Source organism: Camarhynchus parvulus, chromosome 4, assembly GCF_901933205.1.
Source record: "Camarhynchus parvulus chromosome 4, STF_HiC, whole genome shotgun sequence".
NCBI lineage: Eukaryota > Metazoa > Chordata > Aves > Passeriformes > Thraupidae > Camarhynchus > Camarhynchus parvulus.
Window position 1 is genome coordinate 60,862,661 of NC_044574.1, and position 26,914 is coordinate 60,889,574.

At 42.5% G+C, this 26,914-nt stretch overlaps 1 protein-coding gene across 37 annotated transcripts in view; it reads right to left on the bottom strand.

Annotated features, from left to right (window-relative positions):
- Nucleotides 1–57: 57 nt before the first annotated feature.
- Nucleotides 58–26,914, bottom strand: part of ANK2 (ankyrin 2) — a 254,369-nt gene continuing 227,512 nt past the window's right edge. For 19 of the 37 annotated variants that reach the window (XM_030947228.1, XM_030947234.1, XM_030947229.1 and 16 more), the window contains 15 exons: nucleotides 26,081–26,203; nucleotides 25,262–25,291; nucleotides 23,240–23,261; nucleotides 15,007–20,736; nucleotides 13,548–13,622; nucleotides 13,028–13,159; nucleotides 12,506–12,652; nucleotides 11,130–11,409; nucleotides 9,173–9,452; nucleotides 7,631–7,723; nucleotides 7,128–7,211; nucleotides 5,944–6,108; nucleotides 4,718–4,900; nucleotides 3,750–3,841; nucleotides 58–2,275 (listed from right to left, as the gene is read on the bottom strand). In XM_030947228.1, coding sequence (XP_030803088.1) covers nucleotides 2,092–2,275; nucleotides 3,750–3,841; nucleotides 4,718–4,900; nucleotides 5,944–6,108; nucleotides 7,128–7,211; nucleotides 7,631–7,723; nucleotides 9,173–9,452; nucleotides 11,130–11,409; nucleotides 12,506–12,652; nucleotides 13,028–13,159; nucleotides 13,548–13,622; nucleotides 15,007–20,736; nucleotides 23,240–23,261; nucleotides 25,262–25,291; nucleotides 26,081–26,203 — 7,620 coding nt within the window. In that variant the 3' untranslated portion in view covers nucleotides 58–2,091. Of the gene's footprint in view, nucleotides 2,276–3,749; nucleotides 3,842–3,900; nucleotides 3,994–4,717; nucleotides 4,901–5,943; nucleotides 6,109–7,127; nucleotides 7,212–7,630; nucleotides 7,724–9,172; nucleotides 9,453–11,129; nucleotides 11,410–12,505; nucleotides 12,653–13,027; nucleotides 13,160–13,547; nucleotides 13,623–15,006; nucleotides 20,737–23,239; nucleotides 23,262–25,261; nucleotides 25,292–26,080; nucleotides 26,204–26,914 lie in introns of all 37 variants that reach the window. The other 18 variants (XM_030947247.1, XM_030947245.1, XM_030947246.1 and 15 more) reach the window with 6 other exon arrangements.

Consider the following 26,914-nt stretch of genomic DNA (forward strand, 5'->3'; position numbering starts at 1 on the left):
CGGGCACCATCCCTCATCCCACCGTGCCAGCAGTAAAAGCAAGCAAGCCACCATTGCTACATTTAACACTTGTACATTTTTATTTAGTTAAATCAGCCATTGTACACATTGCAGCTATGTATTGTTAGTGTTGTATCTTTTTTAATTTTTAACTAATACATGCCCTCATAGATATATTCAATTAGTGTTATCACCATGGGAACAAGATGCTGATTCGTCAACTTAAAATTCACTTCTTCTCACAGTATTCAAGTTCTCTGATAACACAGCAAAAAATCAAAATAAGAGGTGAATAACCATTATGCTGTTACACAGAACATCATCTGCACCGCAAATAACACAACAGAAATGCATTTCTTGAGAGCCCCATCCTTGAAGACCCTCCTGTGCTGTCTCTGACAGTCAGGAAGCCACGATGCGCTGTGAGATGTTTCATCAGGGGTCTCATTCGATTTGGCTGCCAAAACACTTTTTTCTCTAAGTTTCTTTTCTTGCCTGCCCAAAAAGTGTCAGCACGGCACCTCATGGTTCTGCCCACAGGAAGCCAGAACTCCAGAGGTGTTTCCATGCTTTTGGCATTATTACCTTAATGAGGAAGTGCCCTTGTTCTGAGCACTGAGTGAGTCATTAAAAAAAAACCAAAGCCAAAGAACCCTATAATTGTAGAAGGCCAGATAAGCTTGGACAAATGATTGCTCCTAGAAGAGAGGGTTGGTTTTACTCTAGTGATGAGTCTACTATTAAAAAATGGGATAGATGTTTAAAAGCATTAAGTTGGTATGTTTGTGTGTATGCATGTTATGCTAAAACCCTACAGAGCTTCCTCCACTAAATATTAAGGTATAGAACACCCAAAACATCAGATCCCTACGTTCCCCTTGTGGAAAATAAAAGTGCAGACATGCTAATGTGGTTTTCAGAGGGTCGATTTAGAAATATATATATAATATATAGTTACATAACAAAATATGAACAGAAACCAGCTGCTGAGGATTGTGAGCACTTGTTCTTTAAAAAACACTTAGAAGATAAAAACTGCTCGTTCAGTGCTAAGAGGGCCAAGAAGCTGACATGGTTCTAGGAGGGTTTGGTTTTGACCTTCAAATGCCACATGCGTGTATCGGCTAAGAGGCAATCTCGATAAAACACGGTGAATTAATTATTCTCCTTGTATAGTGGGTAAGTCTTTGTCCCATAGTTATCTACAGTGCAGTGGCCAGCAGGAAGCACCCCCAGTTGGTTGGTGAGGTCGGCTAAGCAGTGACAGAAATGGGAAACTACCAGAATTAGGATTGTTTAATACACCCTGCCACAGGTCCAGATCTATAGGCTTGTAATACCATATGCGAACATGCCGCAGGTAGAGTTGCTAGCAACTTGGGTATCTAGTGGGGAAGTTTTTCTTTCTTATTCTTTTGGAAACATTGCAGTGGCTGTGTGAAGGTGACTGCACAATTAATGGCCACAGTCAGCTGTGATTCATGTGAACAGCTGCCTTTTGCCTGACTCACACAGCCTTTGCCTAGACCGGATCTCTAAACAGTAACTCTTAGTACTCGGTAGCTCTGCAGCGCTTCCTCCTGGGCCAGTCAGTGTCTGTGGTCCAGGTGGTGCCATTCCGTGGTCTGTCGCCATTCCGCAGGGTCACTGCACCTCACAACCCACGGTGCCCACGGGCAGTGAGTGTTCTGCAGTCTTGTGAGTTCAAATACTCTGCTATTTACAGTTTACACGTCAACTCCTTTGTATGGTGCATGTACACAGTCAGTGGAAGAGGCCTGTCGATGAAGTCTGCTTGGCAAGGGCCGTGTTGGTAAGTGAGCGCCAGAGCAAAGGGACAGGAACAAGTAGCGACGCTGACAGGGTGCCAGCATGGTGGATAAATCATCCTGCCTGAAGGATGCTATCTTTGGTCACAAATTAGCTTACAGGGTGAAAAATCATAACAGCGCAAAACGCAACTTGGGATGGGGAGAAATGAATTCACTGCAACTGCACAGGTAGGAGCGGCAGTGATGGCTCTGCTACCCAGGGATGGTGACGGCTGCGTGTGGGAAGGGTCACGTGGCGCTGTGCAGGGGCGGCAGCTTCTCACTTGGCCTCCTGTGTCCAGTCCTCTTGGCAGAAGTGCCTAAGAAGCTGCTGGAGGTCATGCTGGAGGTCATCCCTGGGGAGCGCTTCTGGGGTGTCTTCCAGCTCTTCTATGTGAACTTGTTTTCCATAGCGATCCTTCATCACAGTCCTCTTCTGTGTGCTGGCTTTACTTAGTATTGTCCTGGAACCAAAAAAAATGAGACCTGACTTAGAAAGGCCACGGTTCTGGAGGTCTGAGAGAATTGTGGTTTTCAGGCTTTTCCAGGGCAGAGTTACACATGCTGGAGAGAAGGCACAGCAAGGTGTAAGTATGATGCAATAGTCAACTGCTATGGATGTTTATGCTTTTTATTTTATATATTCTCTGTATTCTTTACACATGTGTTTGTAGCTTATTATTATAACCTAGCTTCAGTATTTTCTTAGGCAGAAAGACAAAACAAATTCCAGGATCCCTATGCTATCTTGGTATTCCTTAGAAACCAAGGTTGAAATCAGATCTTTGAGACATCTTTTTATCAACAGAGATGAGTCCTCATCCAAGGAGGGGTGGATTTAGAAGGTACTAGAGCTGGGGCATTACTTCACTGGGTGTGCTTTTAGTTGGGGACTCTTGTCAGGTATGTTAATTTGCAAAATCAGTAAAAATTTTACATGCATCATGCAAGGTGTGCATCCTCAACATTTTCTAGCTGAGGATCCCTATATAAAGGTACCCCTGTTTACCACCCTGTGTCTGCCTCTTATTTCTAGAACCAGAGAGAAAGGCATCCAAGTGCATGGAGAATGGATGATGGATGCAGAGTGAAGGATAGATGCATGGAGAATGAAGGGGGGATGTATGGAGCATGGATGACAATTGGAGAAAGGTTGATGAATGAAAGGAGATTGAAGAATGATGATTGGAGAGGGAGTGGATGGAGAGTGGATGAGCAATGAATGGATAAATGCTAACTAAAATTAGCAAATCAATAAAGACTGTACATGTGTTGTTCCAGGTGTGCATCATTGGCATTTTCTACCTGAGGGAAAGTGCGCCTAAGGATCCTTACATAAAGATACCCCTGTTAACACCCTGTGTCTGCCTCTTATTTCTAGAACTAGAGAGAAAGGCATCCAAGTGCATGGAGAATGGATGGATGGATGGATGGATGGATGGATGGATGGATGGATGGATGGATGGATGGATGGATGGATGGATGGATGGATGGATGGATGGATGGATGGATGGATGGATGGATGGATGGATGGATGGATGATTGAAAGGATGTATGGAGAGTGGATGATGAATGAATGAATGAGGAATGAAGGATGGATGGATGGAGTGTGGATGATGAGTGGAGAGCTGCATGATGATATTTATTGATCTCTAGCCATTCTCCAGCCATCCATTCACTCTCCATTCAATTAGAACTATGCTACTTTGCTAAACTCATAAAACTGTAGAAAATAAAGACCAGCCTTTGTATTAAGCCCTGTACCCATGTTGTGTGGAAAGTGCTTTATTTCAGCGTTCTGTACGCCATCGCTCCTGGCAGGTTAGTCATTGCTTTAGTACCACCGCAACTAAAGCTTAGCAGGCACTCACTGCAATCCACTCCTGTGACTGGGTTAATTTGTTTGCAGTAATACTTCATCAGCTTGCCAAGCCAAACCTTTTAATTACTGATCCATCGTCTTTCTTGATTTCTTTCTCTACCAAAGCAGGGACTTGCACTGTCATGTGGTGACCTGTATAGCTCAAAGCCTCCAATGAAAACATAAACCTTAAATTAAAACCCCCAAAACACCTGGAGTCCTTCTTACCTTAGTCCTTCATATTCACACAGCCCAATGCTGAGAAAAGGCTGAACAGGCATCTGTAAGAAGCAACTGCATCCTTTCAAGCATTCCTCCCTCCTGCAGACACATGACATACAGTGTCTCCTAGGGGGCACTTTCATTTCAGTAATGATTGTACCAAAGCATGTCGCAGTAGTGGCTCCAGACATGGGGATTTACTGAGACAGTAGCTGCGCGCTAAGTGCTCCTTCCCAAGCAGTCTCTTTGAACTTTTACTAGACAGCTCTTGCCCCTTGTTCGGCCTCTGTGAGAAAAAGGGGACCAGGCTGCTGGTCTGGATTCCTGGTCACAAAACCCAAAAATGCATACCCATGTCACCTATTGCTGCACAGCTTTTATCTATTTATCTGATTTTAAGTATTTATTTCAACTTCTAAGACATGCTAATAAAGGGGACAAGAGGCAGGATGGAGGGGAGGAACACATCCATTTACCCAGGGTGGGGGCTTAACTGTAGCCACTTCTACAATAACCTCCACAGTGATAACACAGGAATGAACTTTAACTGCACTCACCCCCAAGACTTCTAAGAATTTCACACAAAGCCTCCATGATGTTTTCTTTTAGTGTTAGCAAGCACCTTCGCTAATTCTGCAATGCCAGCTTTCACTACACATTGTTTATAGATGTATATTTTTGTAACATTGCTGAGTATAAGAATAGAGTTACCCTCAGCTTAGGACTGCTGGGCACCGGCTGTGGTCCTTTCAGGAGAATAATTTGTCCCTGGGGCTGTGGCCACACTCGCTGTACTGCTGTAATATATAAAAGTTGTTTTTACCTCTTCAAAGTCCTCTTTGGCTGATGGAAGATCAGAAGCAAGGCTGGCATCCCCCAGGTGTTTCTCCGTCCTCTCTCCATGCACTACAGTGGTCTTTATGACCTTGCTGACTTTCCGGCCCTCCACTGGTTCAGACTGGAATTTGGAGGCACTACAGAGAATGGCAGGTTCAGACAGGGTCACCTGCAAGGTTGGAAAGCACAAGTGAGATGGAGATGAATTCCATACTTCATGATGTGCGTTGGCCAAATTAACTGCTGTGTCTATGGGCTCCACAGGGTAAAGCGTAGATATGCTAAGGTCAGCTTACTGGAAAGAAAAAAAAAAAAAAACAGGAAAAAGAAAAAAAGGGAAAAAGGGGGAAAATGAAAAAGAAAAATAGAAAGCAGGAAAAAAAGAAAAAATGAAAAAAAGAAAAAATAATAGAAAAAAGAAAAAAAGAAAAGAAAAAATGGAAAAGAGGAAAAAGGAAAAAATAAAAAATAAAAAGGAAGAAAAGTAAAAAGAAAAATAGGAAAAAAGAAAAAAGGTAAATAGAAGAAGGAGAACAATAAAAAGAAGTAAAAAAGAAAAACAAGAAAAGAAAACAGGAAAAAAGAAAAATATAACAAAAAGGAAAAATAAAAAAAAGAAAAAGAGGAGAAAAGAAAAAGGAAAAACAGGAAAAAAGAAAAATTAAAAAAAGGGAAAAGAGTAAAAAAGGAAAAAATACAATAGAAAAAAATTTTAAAAAAGAAAACGGAAAATAGGAAAAAAGGGGGGAAAAATCAAGGCTTTGCCTTCTTGTTACTTTACTCCTAAAGATTTACTTCTGATGAGTAATTCCTGCAAGCAAAAGTATCCGTGATGTTTTTTACAATTCCAATAACTGCTTGCTGCACCTTGCTTTTGGCCCAGCACTGCTGAAAGCACACCCATTGCCAGCTTCTGGCCCTCCCTCACAACTCGGTTGTGCTGATCCAGTTGCCTGTAGGGCCAGACAGTGAAGTCAGCAGGAAGGCACTTACCTTTTCATACTGTATTTAATTACCTGGCTCTAAAACAGTTTTTGTTTAAATCACAGATGTTTTTAGCCTCTTCAAAGCAAGAACAGACCAGCAAGGTAAACTTACTGCAGCTATGGGGTTCTTGGACTGAGTGGCAGAATGAGCACACTAAGCTGCAGTGGTTAAGAACCCTGCTGGGATGGTGCTGCTCTGTGCCACAGCAGGCAAAGCACACCCTACCTCTGAGTGCTCACTGTCACTCTTCAGCACAACTCGCTTCACCACTTTGGAATAACCATCTCCCTCTTCCACAGGGATGGGGGCTTGCGGTGCTCCCTGCATTAGCACTTCCTCTTTTTCCGTGCCATCTGGAGCAATGTATCGCCGGATGATCTTCCGAGTCACCTGAAGGAATGGAGTTTAGTCCCCAAAGATGTAGCAGTAAAATATTCCTCTTTGTTCTCTATCAAGTATTTGCTACTCAAAGGGCATTTTGTCCTGCATGACAAAGAACATGCATAGATGGTTCTGTGTTCTGTTCCTCATCGCCTACTCAAGAGACTCATCTGGTGCTAAAGCTCTCGAGGCACTGGCTGGCCAAAGCAAGAAGTGAATTACAGGGTCAAGATGTGAAATTGCTCAGGAGAATGGGTGTGCATCCTTCTGTGGATGACCCAAACCTCTGCGTGGCACAGTTCAAGGCACAGACCTATCCGTAAGAACCGTCACACTTGCCTCTGTGCAATGAGACCAAGGAGTCTTTGGCTGGGGTGGTTTATTATTCTACCAGGAACTAAACAGGTTCCAGAGACAGCCTATCCAGCTGAAGGGGTGTGATGTCTTCCCAGAAGACAGAAGATGGGGTTTGCCACCATCCCAGCTCAGCCAAGTCCTAGACCAAATCACTGAGCACCAAGTTGTCAGATAAAGAAAAGGGCACAGAAGTTCCCCTTTCACTTTCATGCTGTGCAGAATTTGTTCTTCTAAGCATGATCTGATTTTGAAGATCTAGACTCTGGGTTTATCTGACTTTTACAGACCCAGCCTTCCATTGCTTTCATCAAGACAAGCAAACAAACAAACATCTCAGATAAGATTGCAGTGGAGTGGATTTTTGGTGGGATTTTTAAAAAAGAAGTAAACAACTTTCTTCTAAAATATGTGGATCGATGCAGAATTTTCCTTGGCTTTAAATGAAAGTTAAAATACATCCTGTTAGGTTGTACACTGCAACAGAACAATTTTGAGAATCTAAATTATTGTTCAAACTTTGGTATCTCTCATGAGCTGATATTCTCATTCCTTCCACTCTCTACTCTTCAAATCATGCTTCTTCATAGCAGAAAGTCTGGCATTTCTGTAGATCATTTTTCCTTCCTTTTACAGGGAAGAAAGAAGATAGCAAGGGGCAGAACTGACAATACCTTCTTTACCACTGTGTGGCCATGTTCATCTGTGTAATGCTCTTCTGTGACTGTTTCTGGTAGCATTTCAGGCATACTATCAGCCTGTACGACAAAGAACAAAGCTCTGTGAAGCAAGGCCTTCATGCGGGTCTTGAAATAAGCCACTTCAACATCAGTTAATTGGTTAGGGAATGGAAAAAAATCAGCAATGTTAGGGAAAAAACCTATTCTGCAAATAAATCCTTAGAAAGGCATGCACAGAAAAGTGATGCCACAGCACACAGGCAAAGATAAGTTATATTGTTATAACAGCCCTGCTGTATATGGGGCTGACAAGCCTTCATCTTCCACCTACCGAGGCATCTATGGAGTTTAGAAAGGGGGTTAGCAGTGTTACTGTAATCCTAAGGTTTATCCAGTGGAGATGCATTTATTTGGGAGCATCTCAGCTTGAGGTGCAACACAAACTCAGGCCTAAGGCAGCACAGGCACATTCAGGGCAGTCATTGAACACTCAGTACCTGAATGATCACTCGGCGCCTAATGACTCTGGTAGTGACCATCTCGTCCTCGTCTGAGCTGAGCTCCAGCCCACCTAACTCCTCTGCTAACTCCTAGGGGAAGCATGGAAGCAAGATCTGTATGTGCCACTAGCAGTAGCTACAGCTTCTGCCTTCCTACACCAGCTCTGCAATTCCTACATTTTGCCTATGCTTTGTGGGTTAATTACACAGAAAAATATATAAAAGCCTTTTTTAATCCTCCACAGGGGGAAGTACAGAGCACAGGGTACAGACAGCAGGACTGAACAGTTTTGACAAGAGGACAGTGTAGCAGTAGCCTCAGAAAGATCAGGAAAAATTAGTAACAAGTGCTGACTTGTCTATCCTGCATAAGGAAGAATTAAAATTTAAACAAACACCTCGGAGGGCAAAGAGACGCTGGAAAGAACCCGCTGGAAAATAGCTGTAGTATAAAAATATAAAAGGGAAAATAAATAAGGGGAGGTGGTGGTACCAGCTGCTGTTGTTGTTTCACTTCAGTAAAAAAATCAGAAGGAAGAAGCAGTACATTATTTTGAGGGCAGCTGACCTCCAGCTGTACTGAGCCCTGCTGTAGATACCCTTTCAATCATCTGATACACTTTAAATTCCACCTTTCCCTGAGATCCCAGAGGCAGAGCTCGGAAACCCTTCATTCTAGAGGTGATACCTTTGGTTACATAGTAGCCAAGAGAGAAGGCCTTGTCTCTAAAATACACAAAGGTGAAACAATTTCTGCTTCAGTACAGCTGCACCTTCTCGGCTCTAACTTGGTTTATAAAGCTAATTTCCTACCCAAGGATGCCTTCTCCTTTTCTTCCACTTAGAACAGGCAAAGCAAGCTGTTTATTCTTAAATCTTCATCTGCCAGGAAACTTTACGTCTCCACTAAAAGTCATATGGTTGCTCTCTTTCCTTGCTCGTGCTGGGATGCTGCCATGAAGTCCCTTGTCTCACACAACCCAAGACCTACCCTGTACATTTTTTGATATCCTCTTCACTCTTCTGTCTCTGTATCTCTTTGCTCCCTGTGTGCTACATAAACACCATTCTTCCAGTACATCCTTAGTACTCTGCAATGCACAGCTGCTGTCTCTTTTCTGTCTCATCGACTTTAGAGACATTTCACACCATTTCTGATGCTGCTCTGGGCTAGCCTTGCCTTTCTTTATGAGCTTTACTGATATTACTTTGTCCACATTACATCTGTTTTGGCTTGCTTCTGCCCCTGTTACTGACACTCTCTCTCTCAGGCACAGATGGAACTGTCACAGGCCAAAGGACAAAGAAGGGTAGAGCAGAACCAGAATTACCAGCCTAGACTTTGGGATCTGGGGTTTGCTTCAACTTTGAAAAACTCAGGAGAAAAGCTTTTACCTGAACCTTTAAACCACAGAGGGAAGGAGGAAAAACTCAGTGCCAGATGTAAATTAATTACAAATATTCTTATCTTAAGGAATGAGCAAGTCATAAAAATTGGTTTATTGCATCAATTACATTGAGGCAAAGTTGTTGACTTACCTTTTCTAAAGATTCCTCTTCAAAGCCCCTTCCAGACTTCTCCGTCTGTTCCTCAGCGGACTCCACAATCATGAGACTAGATCTCCTTGGAGAGAGGCTTTCCTGGTGGAGCTGGGGGTCCTCAGGCTCTTGGATGATGGGGGAGTCCCCTCTCTGCACTGGGGAGGGAGGCTGAGGGGGGGCTCTCTGAGCCTCTCCCTTGGCCGTGCTTGAGTGCGCAGATTTTCCTCTCGCTGTTTTTCCAGCTCCCACGGACTGCTCTGTTCCTGGAGGCGTGGCACTGTGAATTACAGGTCCAAGTGAGTTATTACTGTGCAGTGCTTCCCAATTTCCAGCAATGGAACATTAGGCACTGACTTCATATTGTTATGTTGTCTGCTGTTCGGCAAAGTCTAGAAATAACTGATACTCCTTGACAGGAACTACAGAGCAGTCTGTCTGGGAATGCCACCCATCTTCCTGAGAATATCTCCAAATGGATATCCAACCCTTCCATGCAAGTCTGAAAAACCTGGTATTTGTAAAGTATTTCAGAGAGCTTTGCTTTCACTTGTGCCCTCACATCTCTACATACTACCTTTTTTTTTTTTGTGGGAGAGCCTGGATTGCTAGAGAAGGATGTGAGGCACCTACAACACTGAGCACAAGCTGTGCAGCTGCAAAGTGGAAAAAACAACTTTCATGTAGAATTCTGGAGCTTTAGCAAGCAGAAATTTAGTAGAGCTTCAGGTTTTCTTTGTAATGGTATTTTTATGGTTGAGCCCTGATTCATGATTAATTGCTGCCCCAAGTTAGTTAAACCTATTATTATATAAGTTGCTATGTAATGCATTTATAAAGGAAATACATCTAATTCCAGCAAATGTACATTCAATATTGCTGTATATTTCCTCTTGGAGCGTGTTCCTTACATGTTCCTATTTAAATCTACCCTGATTTTCCACCTAGTTAAAATTAGACCTGCAGTGTAGTGAAATTCCCCTGTCTTCATTACTCTTGTGTAGTGCCGGCACTATTGTCTCAAAGTATTCTCTGTTCCTCAAAGAAATTCATTTCCTGATGCAAATCCTTAGGGAGCATTGGTATTTTTGCCTAACACTGCAGCAGAAGATTTCCTAGATGGTATTTTCTCCCACACTCTCTCCCAGCATATCCTGAACAAAGGAATCCCCCTGTCTGGTGGACTCAGCTGCCCTTTGAGTGCTGGGAGCTGCATCTCCACATCAAAGCTAGTCACTGCCAGGAAAATCACTTCTTTGGATAGGGATTCTTGGTATTTTGCTGGCTTATTAATACCTGACTCTACTCTGCAGAGAGATCTCAGCATGGGCACATAATCAGGGAAGCTGTGGAGAAATCAACATGATCTATTTCAAATTCCATTCCCAATGACACCAACCCCACTGACAGCCCCACTTCAGAATTCAAGTTTTTGCTGCACAGGTCCTCTATGTGTACTCTATCATGTGTTATTCCTGTAAGTACTTGTGTCTTGCCTCTGTAACACTTTGTTTCTGCTCATTTGGCCATCTGAAATGCACTTTTAAAAGTCCAGTTCTTAAGAGGTAGTTATGAGTTTTGTAAGTAATGATTAAATTGAAAAAATTTGCCTCCATTGAAAAAGCCATCCTGAATCTGAAGAAAGATTTGGACTACTTTCACTAATATGTCATCACCCAAGACATGAGGACTGAACATATACATAAAACCCCCTTCACTTCTCTACTAACCCAAATTTCTTTCCTATGTACTAGACACAGATTTGTGCTCACAGTGCTCACTGACTTTCTCCCCTCAGCCTTAAGGCTTCCACCTCATGGATTAAAAAGTGAAAACCACAATTGGAGGAAAATTCTAGTGTGTTTTTAAGTTTCAAAGGCAACTGTAAAATCCTCTTATTACACAGAGAAAAGAGAACCTGTTCCCTATAGCTTCATCCTGCTCTTTTGGCACTTACATATATTCCTGTTGTGAAGCAGATGGTTTCCCTGGTATGTCTTGGGGTTTCCCTGAGAATTCAGCTTCTACTTGTTCCTTGTGTGCTTGCCTCAGAAGCTCAGCCATGGACACTTCGGCCTCACTCCTGGGAGTACTGTCCTGGAACGGGGAATAACTGACAGACACGTCTTCCTCAGAGACCAGAGGGGGGTGCTCGGTTGGCTCGCCATCCTTAGATAGTCTCTGCTGTTCCTGCTTGTGTCTCGAGCTGTACACTTCCTCTTGCAGTGCTGAAAACCCTTGCCAAGACAGAGAGATGAGAAATATCCTTACAATTCTGACCAGAATGCAGAAGTCCTTCCCATGCTCCATGTGCATTGGAAATCCCCAGACAAAACACGTGACCTGAAGTTCTTGAACACCTTGAATGAGAGGGCACCTGGCCTCTAGGAGTAGCCCAAGGCATGCCAGATTGCCACTACTATGGCCAGATTTGGACAGTAACAGGCAAAATAACATTTACCCAGGAATTTACCTCAATTTACCCAGATTTTAGTGACTTTCCCCCCCATATCCGTTATTCATCTGCTTCTGGAAAAACTAACTGTACAAAAAACGATGAAAACACTTCATAGAGGGCTAGGTGGAAGAAGTAGCTCATTTATGTACCACAGTCACTGGAAACCTAGTGAACTCTGAAGAACAAACTGGGGGAAATGAAAAAGCTTGTACTGAATTTGAGCTGGACAGAGAGGTTAACATTCTAAAACTACTTGGCTGTTATATGAGAATGGTAATTGTAACAAACAGCCTTCTAGTCCTACATTCTCTTCAAGACTGGGACCTTTGCAGCTGTCTAATATGTTTCAATATTGAGTTAGGCACTCAAAAGTGCCACTTCTGGAAAAGAGGATTTTACACTAAATAATTTGGAGGTGTTTCTTCAGTTTGCAACCACTGGATCTAATCCACTGAACTTTCAAACTTAAGAAATGCAATAGCATCCTAACAATTACAATATCCTGGATACTCAAATCCAAAGGGATTTTCTGTCAAAGCACAGAGTAGTTTCCGTTTCTAATATCTTGGTCAAATTCTAGTGCAACCTTCTGAACTTTCATGCAAGCACTTGTATAAGCAAAAAACTAAACCCCAAGGTAAACAGGGCAAATGTTGCTGGCCACAGTGTTTGCTTCTGAAGAAAGCTCAGGTCTTCTACCCGGTGAAACGTGACCCTGGTGATGCCATGCTTGCATCCATCCACACTGTCCGTGCTTTCAAAATGGGATTCCAGTGCTCTGTCATGAGAGCAGACAGATGAGCCTGGGCCAACACTTCAGAGCAGAGTGGTGCTTGGAGAGGTACCCTAGGCAGTTTGGGTCAGGAGCCCCTTACCTTCACTGTGGTCCAAAGCCAAGGACTGCTCTGTGTCCGCGTAGGTGCGTGTGCCATGGCCCTGCACGGGGTCTATGCCGCTGGTCTCCATCAGGTGAACAATGTCCATGCGGTTGATTTTCGTGAGACATTGGGTCAGGTTGGTATCTGTGCCATTGGAAGGACACCGTGCAGCTCAGTTAAGAATCAAGCATGCTCCCTCCCTTCTCCATAGGAAGGGCACATACAGGAGACTGACCCATGTCATATATAAATTACAGATACATTCAGAAGCAGTGCTATATAAAATCTAAAAAGAACCAAATGGCTGCCTATAAAAACTAGCACTTTGGGTTTTTTCCTTTTAACAAATTTGTTGAGTTACTGTGTTATACAGACAAGACTAGAAACAACATTGAGTACAATCCATGGTCATCCTTTCTGTAGCCTAAATTTTCTCCCAAATTTTCTTTGTGATTACAACACACCTGTCACCTTAGCTAGCAGACTGGAGACAGTTACACACAATAACTGGAGACAAACCTGTTGCATGTTTCCCATCCCTTTCAAGCCAGTATTTGAGGAGCGCGTGGCTCTGGTCTTGAAGAGAATTGGGATTTTCAATTCGGATCTGGTGAATTTGCTCCTCTGTGAAGTCCAGTTCTCTTGCTAGCTCTGGAAAAGAAATCCATCTCTGTAAAGAGGTCTGCTAATACTGCTACTACTCCCCTGGTCTAACTTCATTCAAAGAAAAGTAAAAGTCTGTGAATTACAGTTTAACCCCAAAACCTGAGAAAACATTTCCATCTTGTTCCATGTTACTTTCATTTGTCCCTGCTACCATTTGCAGCCTCAAGTCTATTAAATGCACCATATTAAAGTGACTGTTTAGAGCAGGTTCCTTTGGTATCCATTCAGGATTCTTGGTATCCCTAACAAAATAAGCTTCTGAAATATTTCTCTAAAACATCTTTAGCTAATCAGAAAATCATCCAAAATAAACATGAGAGGAGTGTGTACCATTCCCCTCCTTTCTCTCTGGAGCAGAAAGTGTGCACTTTACCTGTCCAGCTGAATCCAAGATGATCTGCAATGTGGGCCAGTCTTTCCTCTGTCCTTTCCTGATCATCCTGTTGATCTAAAGGTCAAAGAGAGCTGGAAGTTGCCTTTTGCAAGTTAAAACCATTTCCATAGGAGAGAGAACCCAAGAAGGGAAAGTGCTGCTTTTTCTTAGCTGCTGTGCCTAAATGTGGACAGGCTGCGTAACTCAGGTGAAGCTTGTAAATCCGTAGGTTCAAAATGAAGCCAAATGGTTTTTTGAAAAGCACAGGACTATCTAGTTTTTCTATTTGGAAATCAGATGTTCATGTGAAAACCTAATCTAGGACTGAAGCACCTACTATGCCTATTTTGGCCAGGCATTTTACTCTAAAACATCATTGTAAAGTTCAGCTGAAGACTGTGACTAAGTCAAGAGCCATAGTTTTCCATGCCTCCTTAGTAAATGCCAGGGTTGAAGAATTCATTGGGACCAGTGCTTCTGATCATGTTCTTTGTGTGGTAAGGCAAGTTTTGCTCAAACAGTCCATACAGCATGTCAGATTATGGTCTGTATTTGAGAGACTGTTAATTTTAGTGTCTTTGGCCCTTTGGACGGGGAGTGAGACAAAATACCAACAACGAAGGCAAGGAAAAATCAGATGGTCATTCGTCAGTCCTCATTCACTTCACTAATGGTGAGAATGACAGCTCCTCCCATCCCCAAAGCTAATTTTAGGATGGTGGAATTTGAGTTTTGATTTTCCCTGAATGCACATGTGAACTGTGACACCTCTGAATCAGGAAAATGCTTAGGGTTCATGATATGCACGTGTCATTCCAGCTCCTGATTTCCATTGGGGTTACTCACTACTAGCACACAAGTAGGAGAGAGGAAAACCAAGCACCAGAGAATGTGTTCTAAAAGAGTTACTGGTAACTCAGAGTTTTCCTCAGACACAGACTGTCAACAAAAAGGAACATAAAAAGCTTCATTATTTAAAACTCTTGCAGATCTCATTGTGTACCAACTCAAAAGTCTATAAATTTGCCCGTCTCGGTTTCAATTGATACCTAAGCATTTAATTATTAGTAGAAGTTAATAGCTAGTAGGGTTAATAGGGCCAGGGAAAGTCAAAAGCCAAAACGTGCATGACCTAAGCAATCAGTTTAATGACAAAACCATACATATTTCTAGAAGTGTTTTTGCTTATTAAGATAACACTTCCCATAAGCATTTATGGTTTGCAATCTTGAGATCGTTTCACAGACAAGAACACAGACACGACAAAAAAAACCAAATACAGCTCACAAGGGAAAAAAAAGCACAACTAACCACCAAAAGCTGAAAAGAAAATGCCACTCGCATTACACCAGTGCACAAACGCGCACACACACACACACACACACCAAAGAAAACAAAGAACAAAAGAATTCAATTCATGACATGCGTCGCACAGGGAATCCCAGTCGTTGGCAAATACCTTCAGCACGGTCATGGACATTTTCGTCAGGGATACGTTCAATCTGAGTCTCTACAGACTCATCCCAAATGGGTCTGATGTCAAAGATGTCTTCAGGAACTGACTGCTGAGTCTCACTGGATGGCACATTTTCAATAACTGAAACTTCTAGGGCACTACTGCTTTCATCATCTGAAACTAATTCTTGTTCTCTCTCTGACTGCGTGAGTCTTTCCACTAATTTAGAAGCTTCATCACTAATTTCTTCAAAAAACTCTATGGAGTTTTTGTAAAGATCAAAAAAATTGTCCTTACTCTCTTTTGTGGGACTAAAAGCACTGTGGGAGCCTGTAGCGCTTCTGCTTTTAACTGGCAACCGTGAAGAAAATACCTTCGATCTTGCTGTTGTTGCCTCATCTGAGTCTAGCTCAAACTTCATCTCACTCTCCCTCTCCCTGGCCTCTACCTCTGCCTCAGCATAACTCCTAGCTTTGATGGAACGTTTGGTCTTTGTGTCTGCGGGACTAGTGGCGTCAGATTCCGATTTACTGCGGCTGTCTGGCTTTGCAGGGACTGCGCTCGTCACATCGAGCACTTTGGGTGACTCTGGTTTGCGGACGGACGTGTCCGCGTGTTCAGCTTTTGGGAAAGCAGATTTCACAGGAATTTTAGACTTTGGTTTTGCTTGGTCATCTTTTCCTTCACACTGCGAACTGTCCAGGAAGTCATCTGGGAAAAGGCTCTCATTTTCCGATTGTTGCGAGGATTGCGATGCGGCAGCAGCTGTTCTTACAGGGATTTTGGATTTGCTTTCACAAGAAGGCACACTCTCCATTAGAGCAGTGGGGATTTCAATCACAGATCTCTGTTCCTCTGGGGAAGAGTCTGGGGACTCCTCACCCTGTTCAGAACTAACCAATCGAGTGACTTTGGAAAAATCTAATTCATCTTCTACCGCACGCTGCTTGGGAGAGATGGGGCAAGGCACCTGACTGCTATCAATCGTGTCAGTCTCCATTCTGGAGAGGGGTTCAGCTTCAGAGGCAGCAATTTCTTTCTTTGGTGATTTTGAAGAAGCTGAAATACCCATTTTAATTGGAATTCTGGATTTAAGATCTGCTTTTGCAGTGCCTGCGCTGGCACCTTCACCCATCATTTCTTCAGATCTATCACTAGACTCAGGTGATGGGGGGGAATATCTCAATGCATCTTGTTCTTGTATATCTGACTCCTCTGACTCCAATGGTGCAAATGGGACCACTGACCCCTTCAGCTTTGAAGATTCCACCTCTGCTGCTTCTTTCACTTCTTCACATAAAGAAACTTCTTCCTGAGGCTCCTGCCCCACCTGGAAGAAGTGAAAGCTTTCATCTGGGTAGTTCCTTTTGGTCATGTCAATGGCTCCACTTCTAGTCATCTCAAACAACTTGCCTTCCTGAAAAAGAAAAGGATTTTGTTCACTGAGTGGTGTCCCTTCTTCGGTGGGTGTCCTGGCCGGTGTCGTGTCAGGGGTTGTGCCTTGGGATCGCCTGTCTACCATCAACCCAAATATCTTCTGTTCCTCTTCTTTCACCCGAGCTTCAAAAGCTTCATCGTCTTCACGTATTTCACTCCACATGTCAGAATCCACATCGGTTCTGGTGATGACAACCTGAGCCACCAATTTCTCTGTTTCATCTCTTATATCCTCAAGGGCAGATTCAGATAATTTTGTTGATTCTGAAGTTGGAGACCCTTGTGATATTGTCTGAAATCCATCCTCTGGTTTGGGCTCTATTTCCACGCACACTTCCTCTGAAGAGCAATATTCACTGCCCGTGCGTCTGCTAAGTAGAGCTTCACCAGTCTGATCTTTCCCTTCTGCAATAGAATAGGTTTCCCTAGATAGCAGACTTCTACCAGATCCTACCTCACTTTCAGTGTCAATGAAGAAATGTCCAGAAGACACATTTTCGTATGGGCTCACTATATACGGAGCACTACCATCAGCGGCATCTGCTGCACAGCTGTCGAGTTCTCCTGTGTCAGTGATTAGGGATGAATACTTGGGCAAGGGCTCCTCAGCATGAGCAGCCCTGTGAGATGTCTCACAACCTGTATCTGTTTTTCCCAAATCCCTTGCCGAAGGAGAATGGTCAGTGGTGTCACCTTTGGCCAGTTTGCCATCGCATGAGACAGAGTACTCGGTGGTACCGTGTCCACAAGAAAGACCATCTGCCCCTTCTGACACAACTTCCATAGAAATAAGATCACTGTGTGGTAACAGGGCCACGGGTTTGACACCTTTGTCAGTTGCATCACACTGTCCCATTGTAAATGAAGACTCAGCGTGAACCTCTTCTTGACAGCTGCCACCGACAGAGTGACAGGGAGTACACCCAGATCGTGTGACCGGGCTGTCGGGACTGACCGTCTCACAGTCGCCTGTACCATCACAACATTTGGATTCCGCACTTCCTGCTGACGCACAACCATTGGAAGGACAAGTGCCCATGGAAGGCTTACAGCTGCGCTCAAGGATAAGCAGCTCCTCTTTGTCACCTTTGCCCGGTGCTTTAACCTCACCTATCCCGACAGAGCATGGCTGGGAATCAATGGGTTGGAAACCTGCTTCGTCAGGGCTAGAGCTGGAGTCAATACTAGGTGGTAATGGTGAGGGTGGCTGCACTCGGATCACAGGCTCCATTAAGAGGCCGGAGTCGGCTTCTTTCTTGAGCCGAGTCAATTCTGGCTCGCTTTCAGAAGAGGAAGAACTCTTTCTAGATTCAGCAGCAGGTGTCACCACGGTGGGTATGCCTTTTTCAACTACAGTAGTCTGCTCTGATGCTTCAGCCTCCTGTGAGGCTTCTGAATTGGTAACCACAGAAGAGTCATCTTGTTTACAACTCCTTTTATAATCTCTCTTCTGTTTTGCTTCTTGTTCCAATTCATCAAACATTTTTATTTTGGTCACCATTTTAAACATCTCTTCTTCAGGGGTGAATCTCTTCTTTGGTTCACTTTCCGAATCATCCTCCGGTTCTTCGTTGACTTCAGGGATGGTGGCTGACTTTGGTATGTCTGCCATTTTAGGTGTGATTTCATAGCTAATTTCTTCTGAACTGGGAGTTTCGGGGGAAACAGGGCTTTTCCCCGAACTCTCCATGAGGGATGTTTGCTCCAGACTGTCATCATCGGCACTTCCCTCAGGGTCACGGAGAATCCTGGAACGCACTGATGCCAGCTCTGGGCAGGCTTCTGCTTTGCTATGAGCAGATGGAAGAGGACCCTGCCCCAAAATACAAGCCTTCACTGTTGGTTCTATGGGGCTGCTCTCAAGGGAATCGCGGCAGGGGGACTCTTTCATAGGACTGGGCTCCAAAGAGTCGGGCGTTTTGTGTGATGAGTTATCTTCTAGCACTGGGCTTGCTTCCAGGGAGTCTTTATGACTTATAGTCAAAGAGTCATCTGCAACTGGGCTAAAGCTTTCACTATCATGGCTAGCAAGTGCAAGTTCCAATTTCTGGGGACTTCTAACTGTAAGACGGCGTTCACAGGCTACATCTTTTTCTTTCTCTAAAGCAGTGTCATGTGTTTCAGAAGACTTAGTGAAATGTGCAGTGGTTCTGGATTCTTTATCCCTGCTAATATCTTTCATAATGGAAGCTGAGCTACTTTCTTTAAGTTTCTCAGCCTCTTCTTCAGAGGCTAGAGGTACATGCTCTTCTGATAAATGGTCAGAATGAGACTCACAAGTCTCAGTAACAGCATCTAGCTGCCTCTCAGTAATACCTTTTTCATCTTCCTTTGAGGAGACTTCCTTCGTAGAACACGTTTCTGCTGTTGTTTGTACTAGAGCTGCTCCTTTAGCGTCTTCAATTTGCCCATCAGTTTTCTTTGGTGAGAATGAAAGGCTTTCTGGGCTTGTTTCGGGAGTCTCTGCCAGACCCTCATGCTTATAACTTTCCTCTGAGCTGATCTGAGGGGTTCCATCAAGTAGGCTGCCTGGAGAGTCAGCCACACCTTCGTGTTTAAGGCTCTCTGAGCTCCCATTGAGAGCAGCACTTGGCAGAGAAAGAGCAGGAAGGAATCCATCTTTCCCATACTCTGTGGGAAAAGCAGCACCAAAAGGACTGGTCAGTACTTGCTCCAAGTTAACCTCTCCCTCCTCTGTCACTGAGAGATGTCGGAACTGTTGGTATTTGTCATTATCCTCCAGTTCTTCTTTAATGACATCAGAAAAGTCTGTTGAGGTTTTCCTGTCAGGGCTGATCTGGAAGTCAAGATCTCCCTGATCATCAGAAGTCCTGCCCTTCCCAGCCGCCGTTTCTTTGGCACTTTCAGCAATCATTACCGGAGGGAGAGGTTGGGTTGGCTTTTTGCTGCTGTGCTCTTTTACTTGATCTTTGCCACTAGCTTTTTTGGCAGTTTCGATGGTGGAAACTTGAGTTTTTCCTTTCTTTGATTGTGGCTCTTTCTCTGCTTTTGACACCAAACTTGGTTTGTCCTTCTGCTTGTCTGTCTTGAGATTGGACACTCGTTTTGTTTCACTCTGCAAAGGAATTGTTTTCTTGCGGGGAGTTTCCTTCTCAGGAGCCTGTTGCTTCTGCTTGACAGATTTGTGTTCAAAGAGTCCAGAAATATTCTTGGATGGGTCTTGCCCTGACTGGAAGGCTTTCATTAGCTCCCGAACAGACATGGTCTCTTCAAGTCTCTCTGTCTTAGAAGAAGGTGAGACAGGTGGCTGGGCTTTTTGTGCTACTGGCTTTTTGACTTGTGCTGGTTTTTTAGGCACCTTTTCAGCAGGGCCTTCTTTTGCCTGAACTCTGACGGGCAGTTTTGAGCGTACTTTTTGCTCATCTTCCACTCGTTTCTGAAGAGCTTTCACTTTATCCTTTATTGAGCCAATGGGAGTTTCCTCAATAACAGGGGACACAGCCTTAGGCTCTGGAGTGCCTGTCACCTTTAGGCCAGGCTCCCCAGCCGGTGCCTCGTCTGCAGTGAGCTTAGGCAGTCTCAGTTTCTCTCCACTGCTGTGTACCTTGCCTTCCTTTGGCTTAGGCTTTTCTCGTAGTTTTGCCCTAAGGGGCTTTTTAACTTCTGAGGCTGCCTTCTGTTGCTCCTGTGAGCTTGGTTTCCCAGTTTTTGGAGATTCTTTTCCTTTTTTTTCAGAATCCCTGCTCACTGCTACAGCTTTGATTTTCTCTTCTACTACCTCCTTTTGTAAGGCCTGTGGCTGTCCCTCATGAAGAGAAAGGTCTGTTTTTAAATCCTCTGCAAGGTAATCCACCACTCCTGTTATGACTGGCTCCCCTTTTTTTGTTGTCCCTTTGTCTACACTGACTTCTCCGTGGCTCGGCTCTGTGACTTCTGACGAAGCATTTCTCCTGGCCTCTTCAATTTCTTCATCACTGACAATGATCCATTCTTCTTCTAGGGGTTCTTGTCTGGAAAGGGTCTTCTGCAAAACACGTTCTTCTCTGGTGTAGGATCCACCTCTCAGAATTTCATTTACTTTTTCTAAGTCCTCTTTCACTCTTTCAACTATTTCAAAAGGTTCTCCTGGCTCTTCTTCAGCGGACTTTTCGAGATCTTTCACTTTAATGGAGCCTGATTTATCAGAAGGGTCACTTGTCAGGATGGCAGTCATTTTGATCAGATCTTGTTTCATCTCAGAAACTTCAGACAACAGGTCTGGACTGGCTAGTACTGGGACTTCATTAACCAGATGGCTTTTCAGGACAGATGTTTCTGTAGATTCTGTCTCGTCATCTTTGATGCAAATGAAAAACATTGAAAGTAAAATGGAAATCAAAAATAGAGATTGGAAAATGTAATCAGGACTGAAAATGACAGTCTTTGGCTGTAGTGGTGGGAAGGTCAACAATATGGGCTGGGAATGGTGGATCCACAAGATCTGAGGGTACAAGAGCAAAGCAAAGCTAACAGGGGGTGGGAAAAAAAACAACTGAAAAGGAAAATGGCAGGAAATAACTTGCTTCACTTTATCTCTAGAGCACAACCACACATACAGTATCAAAGCTGGAACAAACCAAACCAGGACACCACTAAAAAAAACCCAAAACAACAACAACAAAATTTCAAATCAAAACCAGAAGAAACACAGTGAAGTTACACAGAGAGAGGCATCTCAAGATTGTTCAGATGTTACAGATCAATGTGCAAATAAAAAGAAAAACAAGAAAAAAGGGGGAAAGCATTAGAACTGATTCAAAGTCGATTTCCTCTAAGAGAAAGCCAGTGTTAGCAAACTGTCAGAATAACATCGGGTTAACAGTTTTGTTTTTCTTAATGACCAAAATAAAAAGCAAAAAGTAATTCTGCAGTAATCTAAAATAGGATCAAATACATGGAGATCTGAATCAGCTGCAAACCGGCATTTCATCTAAGGGGATTTCACACCTACACAATGAAACAAACAGGCTTTTGTTTTAAGAGGCATGGTCCTTTCCTTGGAACATCCTCATTGACAACTAATGAACTGACTGAGGAAAGAGAAGACAGAGAAGATAAGGAGAGATAAGAAAAAACTGTGAATCAACTTAGAAGTGATTTCAGAGTTTTAAAAAATGTAATGTATGGCAACCCAAAGTCACAGACAGTCACACTAGACACATACGTACAATTCATGTAAGGCAAGTTATTTCCATGCAAAGCAAAGGTGTTGCAAATGCTGCTGAGTATGTAGCTTCGGTTAAAAACAAGAGCTCTAAAAATTATTCATATAAATTAAAGGTACATGAAAATACTGTAAACATACTGTGGTGAAATATTTGTCTAATCTGGCAATCAATATACAGGAAGGTGGCTGCAGATAATTCCCATTATGCCATAACTGCCTGCTGGTAATATTTCATTTCAGCAAGGACTAGCAGAAAATGGATATTGAACAGAACAAAACACTGGAGAACTGAAGCAAGTTACAAACAGAACACAATGCTTAGGAATCACAGATGGACATTTTCCCTTTAAAGGTAGCATGTCACATGGAACTGCACATTTCAGCATCCCAGTGAAAGTCAAAGAACTAATGCAAATGAGGAGACCTTAAGCAACACATAATTAGCTGTCTTTATTTGTAAAAAAGATCCATTTTGCTACACTATTCTCCTGAGTGTAATGAATGCTAAATATTTGTGCTGTACATTAATTACAGCCAGATTGCTGCAGGGTATTGTGGTGCTGAAAATGTGGTCTTTTGGTGCTGCTGCTTTACAATGAACAGTCTGGTGCATGCTGAAATGCCAGCCAGTAATTTTGTAAATTTATAATATGTACTTTCATAAATATCAAATGTATGACTCTTTCACTGGCCAATAATTGAGTTAATCAGCCTGAAGCAATGCAACTCCAGTGGGAAATAAATTGCAAAGTGCTATCCAGTCAGTGTGTGGCTGGAGCAGGAACACTCCCTGGGGTTCTCTGGGGCCTTGGCAGAGTGGGCAGTGAGGAAGTGGCAGGAGGACAATGCAAGACACTGCACTTTAACTGAAGAGGAGGCGAGATGTTGCACTCCAAAGTGGAAACAAGGCAGATGTCATGCTTTTCCTGAACAGATCCAATAAATGGCTGCATTTGGAAGCAGCTCTCATTAGAGACAATTCTATGTGTACGGAGATTCATTTGATTTGCCTCTCCCATAAAGGAGACGTTTGTGAACCCCTCGCCCGTGGTCTCACATGGTCACAGCCTGATTGTGTGTGTACAGAAGGTGTTTGTGCTGTGCCAAACTGTCAGGTCAGATTTCCAGCCATATTTCACCACAGTAAAGAGTGGGGCAAGGGAGGGAGGGTTAAACAGGCTGATTCCTTTGGACAGTATCACTTTTTGGCATGGCTGTATTCCATGAGATTAACAAAATAGATTGGAGCCCTCATTAGGTTTTCATTAAAAGTGATACTGTCATCTGTCTCAAATATGAGGCAAGAATGTGTGTCAACAAATGGAGAAAACAAAAAAAAATGGAGGGATGAGCATTCATACAAGCAAAATAGCAATAGCAGGTTCACTAGGGATGTCAAAGGAAAGTAAAGGCTTAGATGAACGGTTTTTAACTGTATTACTTGTTAATTTACATGTTAATTGTATTGAATTGGATAGCTGCTGAGATATTAAATTGGTTTTCATTACGTATTTAAAGTATTGATGTTATTAGCAATAGCAGTTAAAACTTAGTTCTTTCATGCTTATCTTTACTCTTAACATCTCTCATACAAATTGCATTATAACATTCTCAAAGAAAAAAAAATCTTACTTTTTTCTGAAGTCATATCAACCTGGAAGAGGAAAAAAGCAGGAGATTTAAAACTTCAAATACAATTGCCATACAGAAGCCACAGGTGAAATGCTAGTTGTATAGAGACGCATAGACTTAAATGGAACAAATAATGCATTTAAAATAACAGTAAAAGCAGTAAAATAACAGTAAAAATAACACTAAAAAGAACAGTAAAAGTTAATTTATTTAGGGTCTCTAATACCAGGAAAATGGTTATTTCACTATAGTTATGATCAAGAGTAGGTGCAAAATGTTGCAGTGTATTTTCTTTAAATGCTCTTAGCAAGCGTAGAGGACCTAAACTTTTGCATTACCAGGTGTTTGGTTACTTTGCTCTTAATTTATTTCTTCCTGTCTAAAGCAAAATAATGAAGGCATTTGGTCCATCTGGAAGGCAGCCAGGAGGTTTCATGCATTGTTTCCTTGGACACATTGATTCTGAGAGCATGAACTGCATTTTTTTCTCTGTGCTCTGTGATGATGAAATGCAGGTGCACCAATGATGGCAGAACTGCCCAAGGCATGACATGGGGCTGGATGCCACTAACAGCTATTGATACCTTTAAATGGAAGCTGTGATGGCCCTCACAGGCCCCTTTTTTGATTTTTCAGAGTTATTTGGGTAGACATCAAAAAAACCATATAATTTTACTGTTATTCAAAAGAAAACACAGTCCTTGTCAAAAAAGAATTGAACAGAACACAATCTCAGACCATGAAAATTGAAGAAGCAAATTTTTGAGGTAGCTTTGTAATTTCAGTTTATTTCAGTTCTGCTAGCATTTGTCCACACCAGTACATGTTGTTTAAATTTGGCTGTGGAAAAATTTGCAAACTCAGAAGTAGCATTAAAGCTTAATTTCCTATACAAACTTGTGGTAGGAGTAGGACAACTGTGAAGAATGCAAATCAGGTGTGCAGTACTGCTGGTACAAGATACTGCACATGGTAAAACCCCCAAGGTTTTAGTGAGTGCTGAAAAGGTTTACACAGTTCAAACTATTCTTTATGAAGATAAATACAATATGCTGTCTCAGTCAAGATGTTAGAAATCCTTGCCTTTCCATGAGCTGACACTGAACAGAAGGAAATCCCTGGCCATACGTGCATGTTCATACATGCCTGACAATCCTTTAGGCTCACATAATTACATCTCACAGCCAGCAGTGTGTGTAACAGATCCATAATAGCCTGAGTTCCTTTGATGCACACATTGTCCTACATTGCCTACCCTGCATCCCTAACATGTCCTACCTTCCCTCACTTTCAGTTCTTCCAGATCAGTCCAGATTTATGTCAGCATACTAATTAATATTATTAACATATAAATTAATGAAGTCAACAAAAATAGTTTAAAAAGCTTAGAGCCATCAATGAGCTTGTCTTTTTGTGCTTTAGTTTTCTATAAAAAATAGAAGTCATATTTACCATAGGAGTGGTAAATATTTTTGTAATGATAATAGAGAACTGCAAGCCATGCCACAGAGCTGCTGAATCTGTAGTGCAGTGCATGGGAAAGATGTCCATCATCTTTGGGGAGCTGGCTAATCTCACAGTGTTCCCAACAGCTGAACATCATCAAAATGTGAGGGTGCTTTTCTAATGTTCCTCATCTGTGTAGGGGTCAGAGCTTAAGGAACATCTCTAAGTGCCAGGCCGGGATGGGAGCTCAGAGGGGAGCTGATACAATTTAATTAGTGCAAAAGATGAACATTCTAAACCTTTACTTGTTACTTCTGTGTTAACACTGATTCTGTACTGGATGTCCATCACCCAGCTCAGTAAAGTGTAATATCCATCTACTGGATGTTATAAATGGAGAAGACTGGTCATTTTAACATAGGCAAAATTCAACTCTGCCCATTTCCAAAGTGAGTCTGTGCAAGGCCCTCTTTGGTGTGTCTGTAGCACTGAGCTAAGGATCAGTTCTGAGTTGTGCCTGTTAGTTGTGTTTAAGCAACATGTGTAGGCAAGAACGTGCTGATTTAGCAACATTACCTCTTCTGGTTCTGGATCTGAATCTGATTCCTTTTGGTCCCAAAGCGCCATGCAAAAAGAGAAGGGGAAACAGAGCAGGCAAAAGGCAATTTTTTCAGAAAAAAATAGGAAAAAGTAACCTCCCACAACATTTAACAGAAAAGAGGAAAATGCAGCACATATCTGCAGTTGATTTCTTATGACAAAAAGCAGCAAAACTGAACTGTCAATTTAAACACAAAAGGCTACAGAACCGAGCAAAATACAAACTAAAAAGTTAGATGTCTAGTGATCCTTTTTTGTACCAAAACTTTAAATGTATACATACTTTTTCACCCATAAATTAGCATATATAAACACTTAAAATATTCAAGAACTATTACCATTTCAAGTCACAAAAATGTTGAGATGCTTTGTATAAAAATTATCCTAAAATGCTATAATAAAGATTTACTATATTCTAAAAATGCTGAGAAGAAAATGATCATCATTTTGGGCAAATGCATCTCTAAAAGGCATGCAGCTTCTAATCCAACCAGGAAAGGAAAAAAACCCTTGTGTTTTCAGAGAATAAACATAAACTGACACTTTCTAAGGAAACAAGCGTTTACTCTCTGAGAGCACTCCCACTCATCTCTTTTGAGACCTCAGGAAATACCTGATGATGTCTCCCAACACTGGCATTAGGAGCACCGAACTCAAGACACTGAAAGCCCTTGCATGGAATTTTTTCCTTTTTCAAGCCCCTGCCCACAAAGCTTTGACACTGTTTTGCCCTCCTCCTCATTTCTTGTTTGCATGATAATGCTGATGCCTGCAGCTGGGTATAATTTCCAGTACCTTTGTGTAAATGGGTAAAGTGATGTTTAAATTACATATAGCTTGATGAACGAGGCCTCTGGTAGATTTTGGCTCCTTCATGAACGATAATCGTCCGCAGGGCTCTTGAGTGCTATCTCGGACCTGGCACAGGAAAAATAAACACATTTAACCTGCTGCTCTGCTGTGTGACCTACTTGTGTCTCCCAAAAACTGTTCAGCAAGACGGACCAGATGGGGCGAAAAAGTCCACATAGGCAAAAATAACGTGTTTTCACCTTTCCCCCTGTTGTTTGTAAATGCACATATGGATGTGTTTGTGTATTCAATATATACTGAATGTTGTTGGTAGAAAATTCAGCAGGGGGGGAAATCTGCAAAGCCAAAGGAAGGCAGTGGCACAGATAAAGGTATAAATTAAAATAAGCTTACAAAATATTGCTGGTAAGGAGGGAGAAAGTTTAAAATTTGTCTAGCAGCACACAGCAAATACAACACAGTGACAGAGTGGGTTGATTTTCTCCACTTACTGGAAGTTTCCATTCATAAATCATTTCTCTAAGAGTGTTATTTATATAACAGTAACAGTTTCCTGCTTTTTAGTGAGAATTCCTGGGTAGAAGGAAAAGTCTGTGGAAGAGGTTTCCAGTGCTCTCTAATCTCCCTCTCAGAAGAGGTGGTGATGGTGGGTCAGTGACAGCAGCCCTTCCGACCACAGTGGGTTAATGCATTACTTAATTTGAGAGGAATGAAGGGTTTTTACTTTGGCTTTTATTTTACAAATTTTCCTACTCATAAAAAAAGTATTTTAAGTGGAATAATACAGGGATAAAATTAGGTTCCAGCTGGGAATTT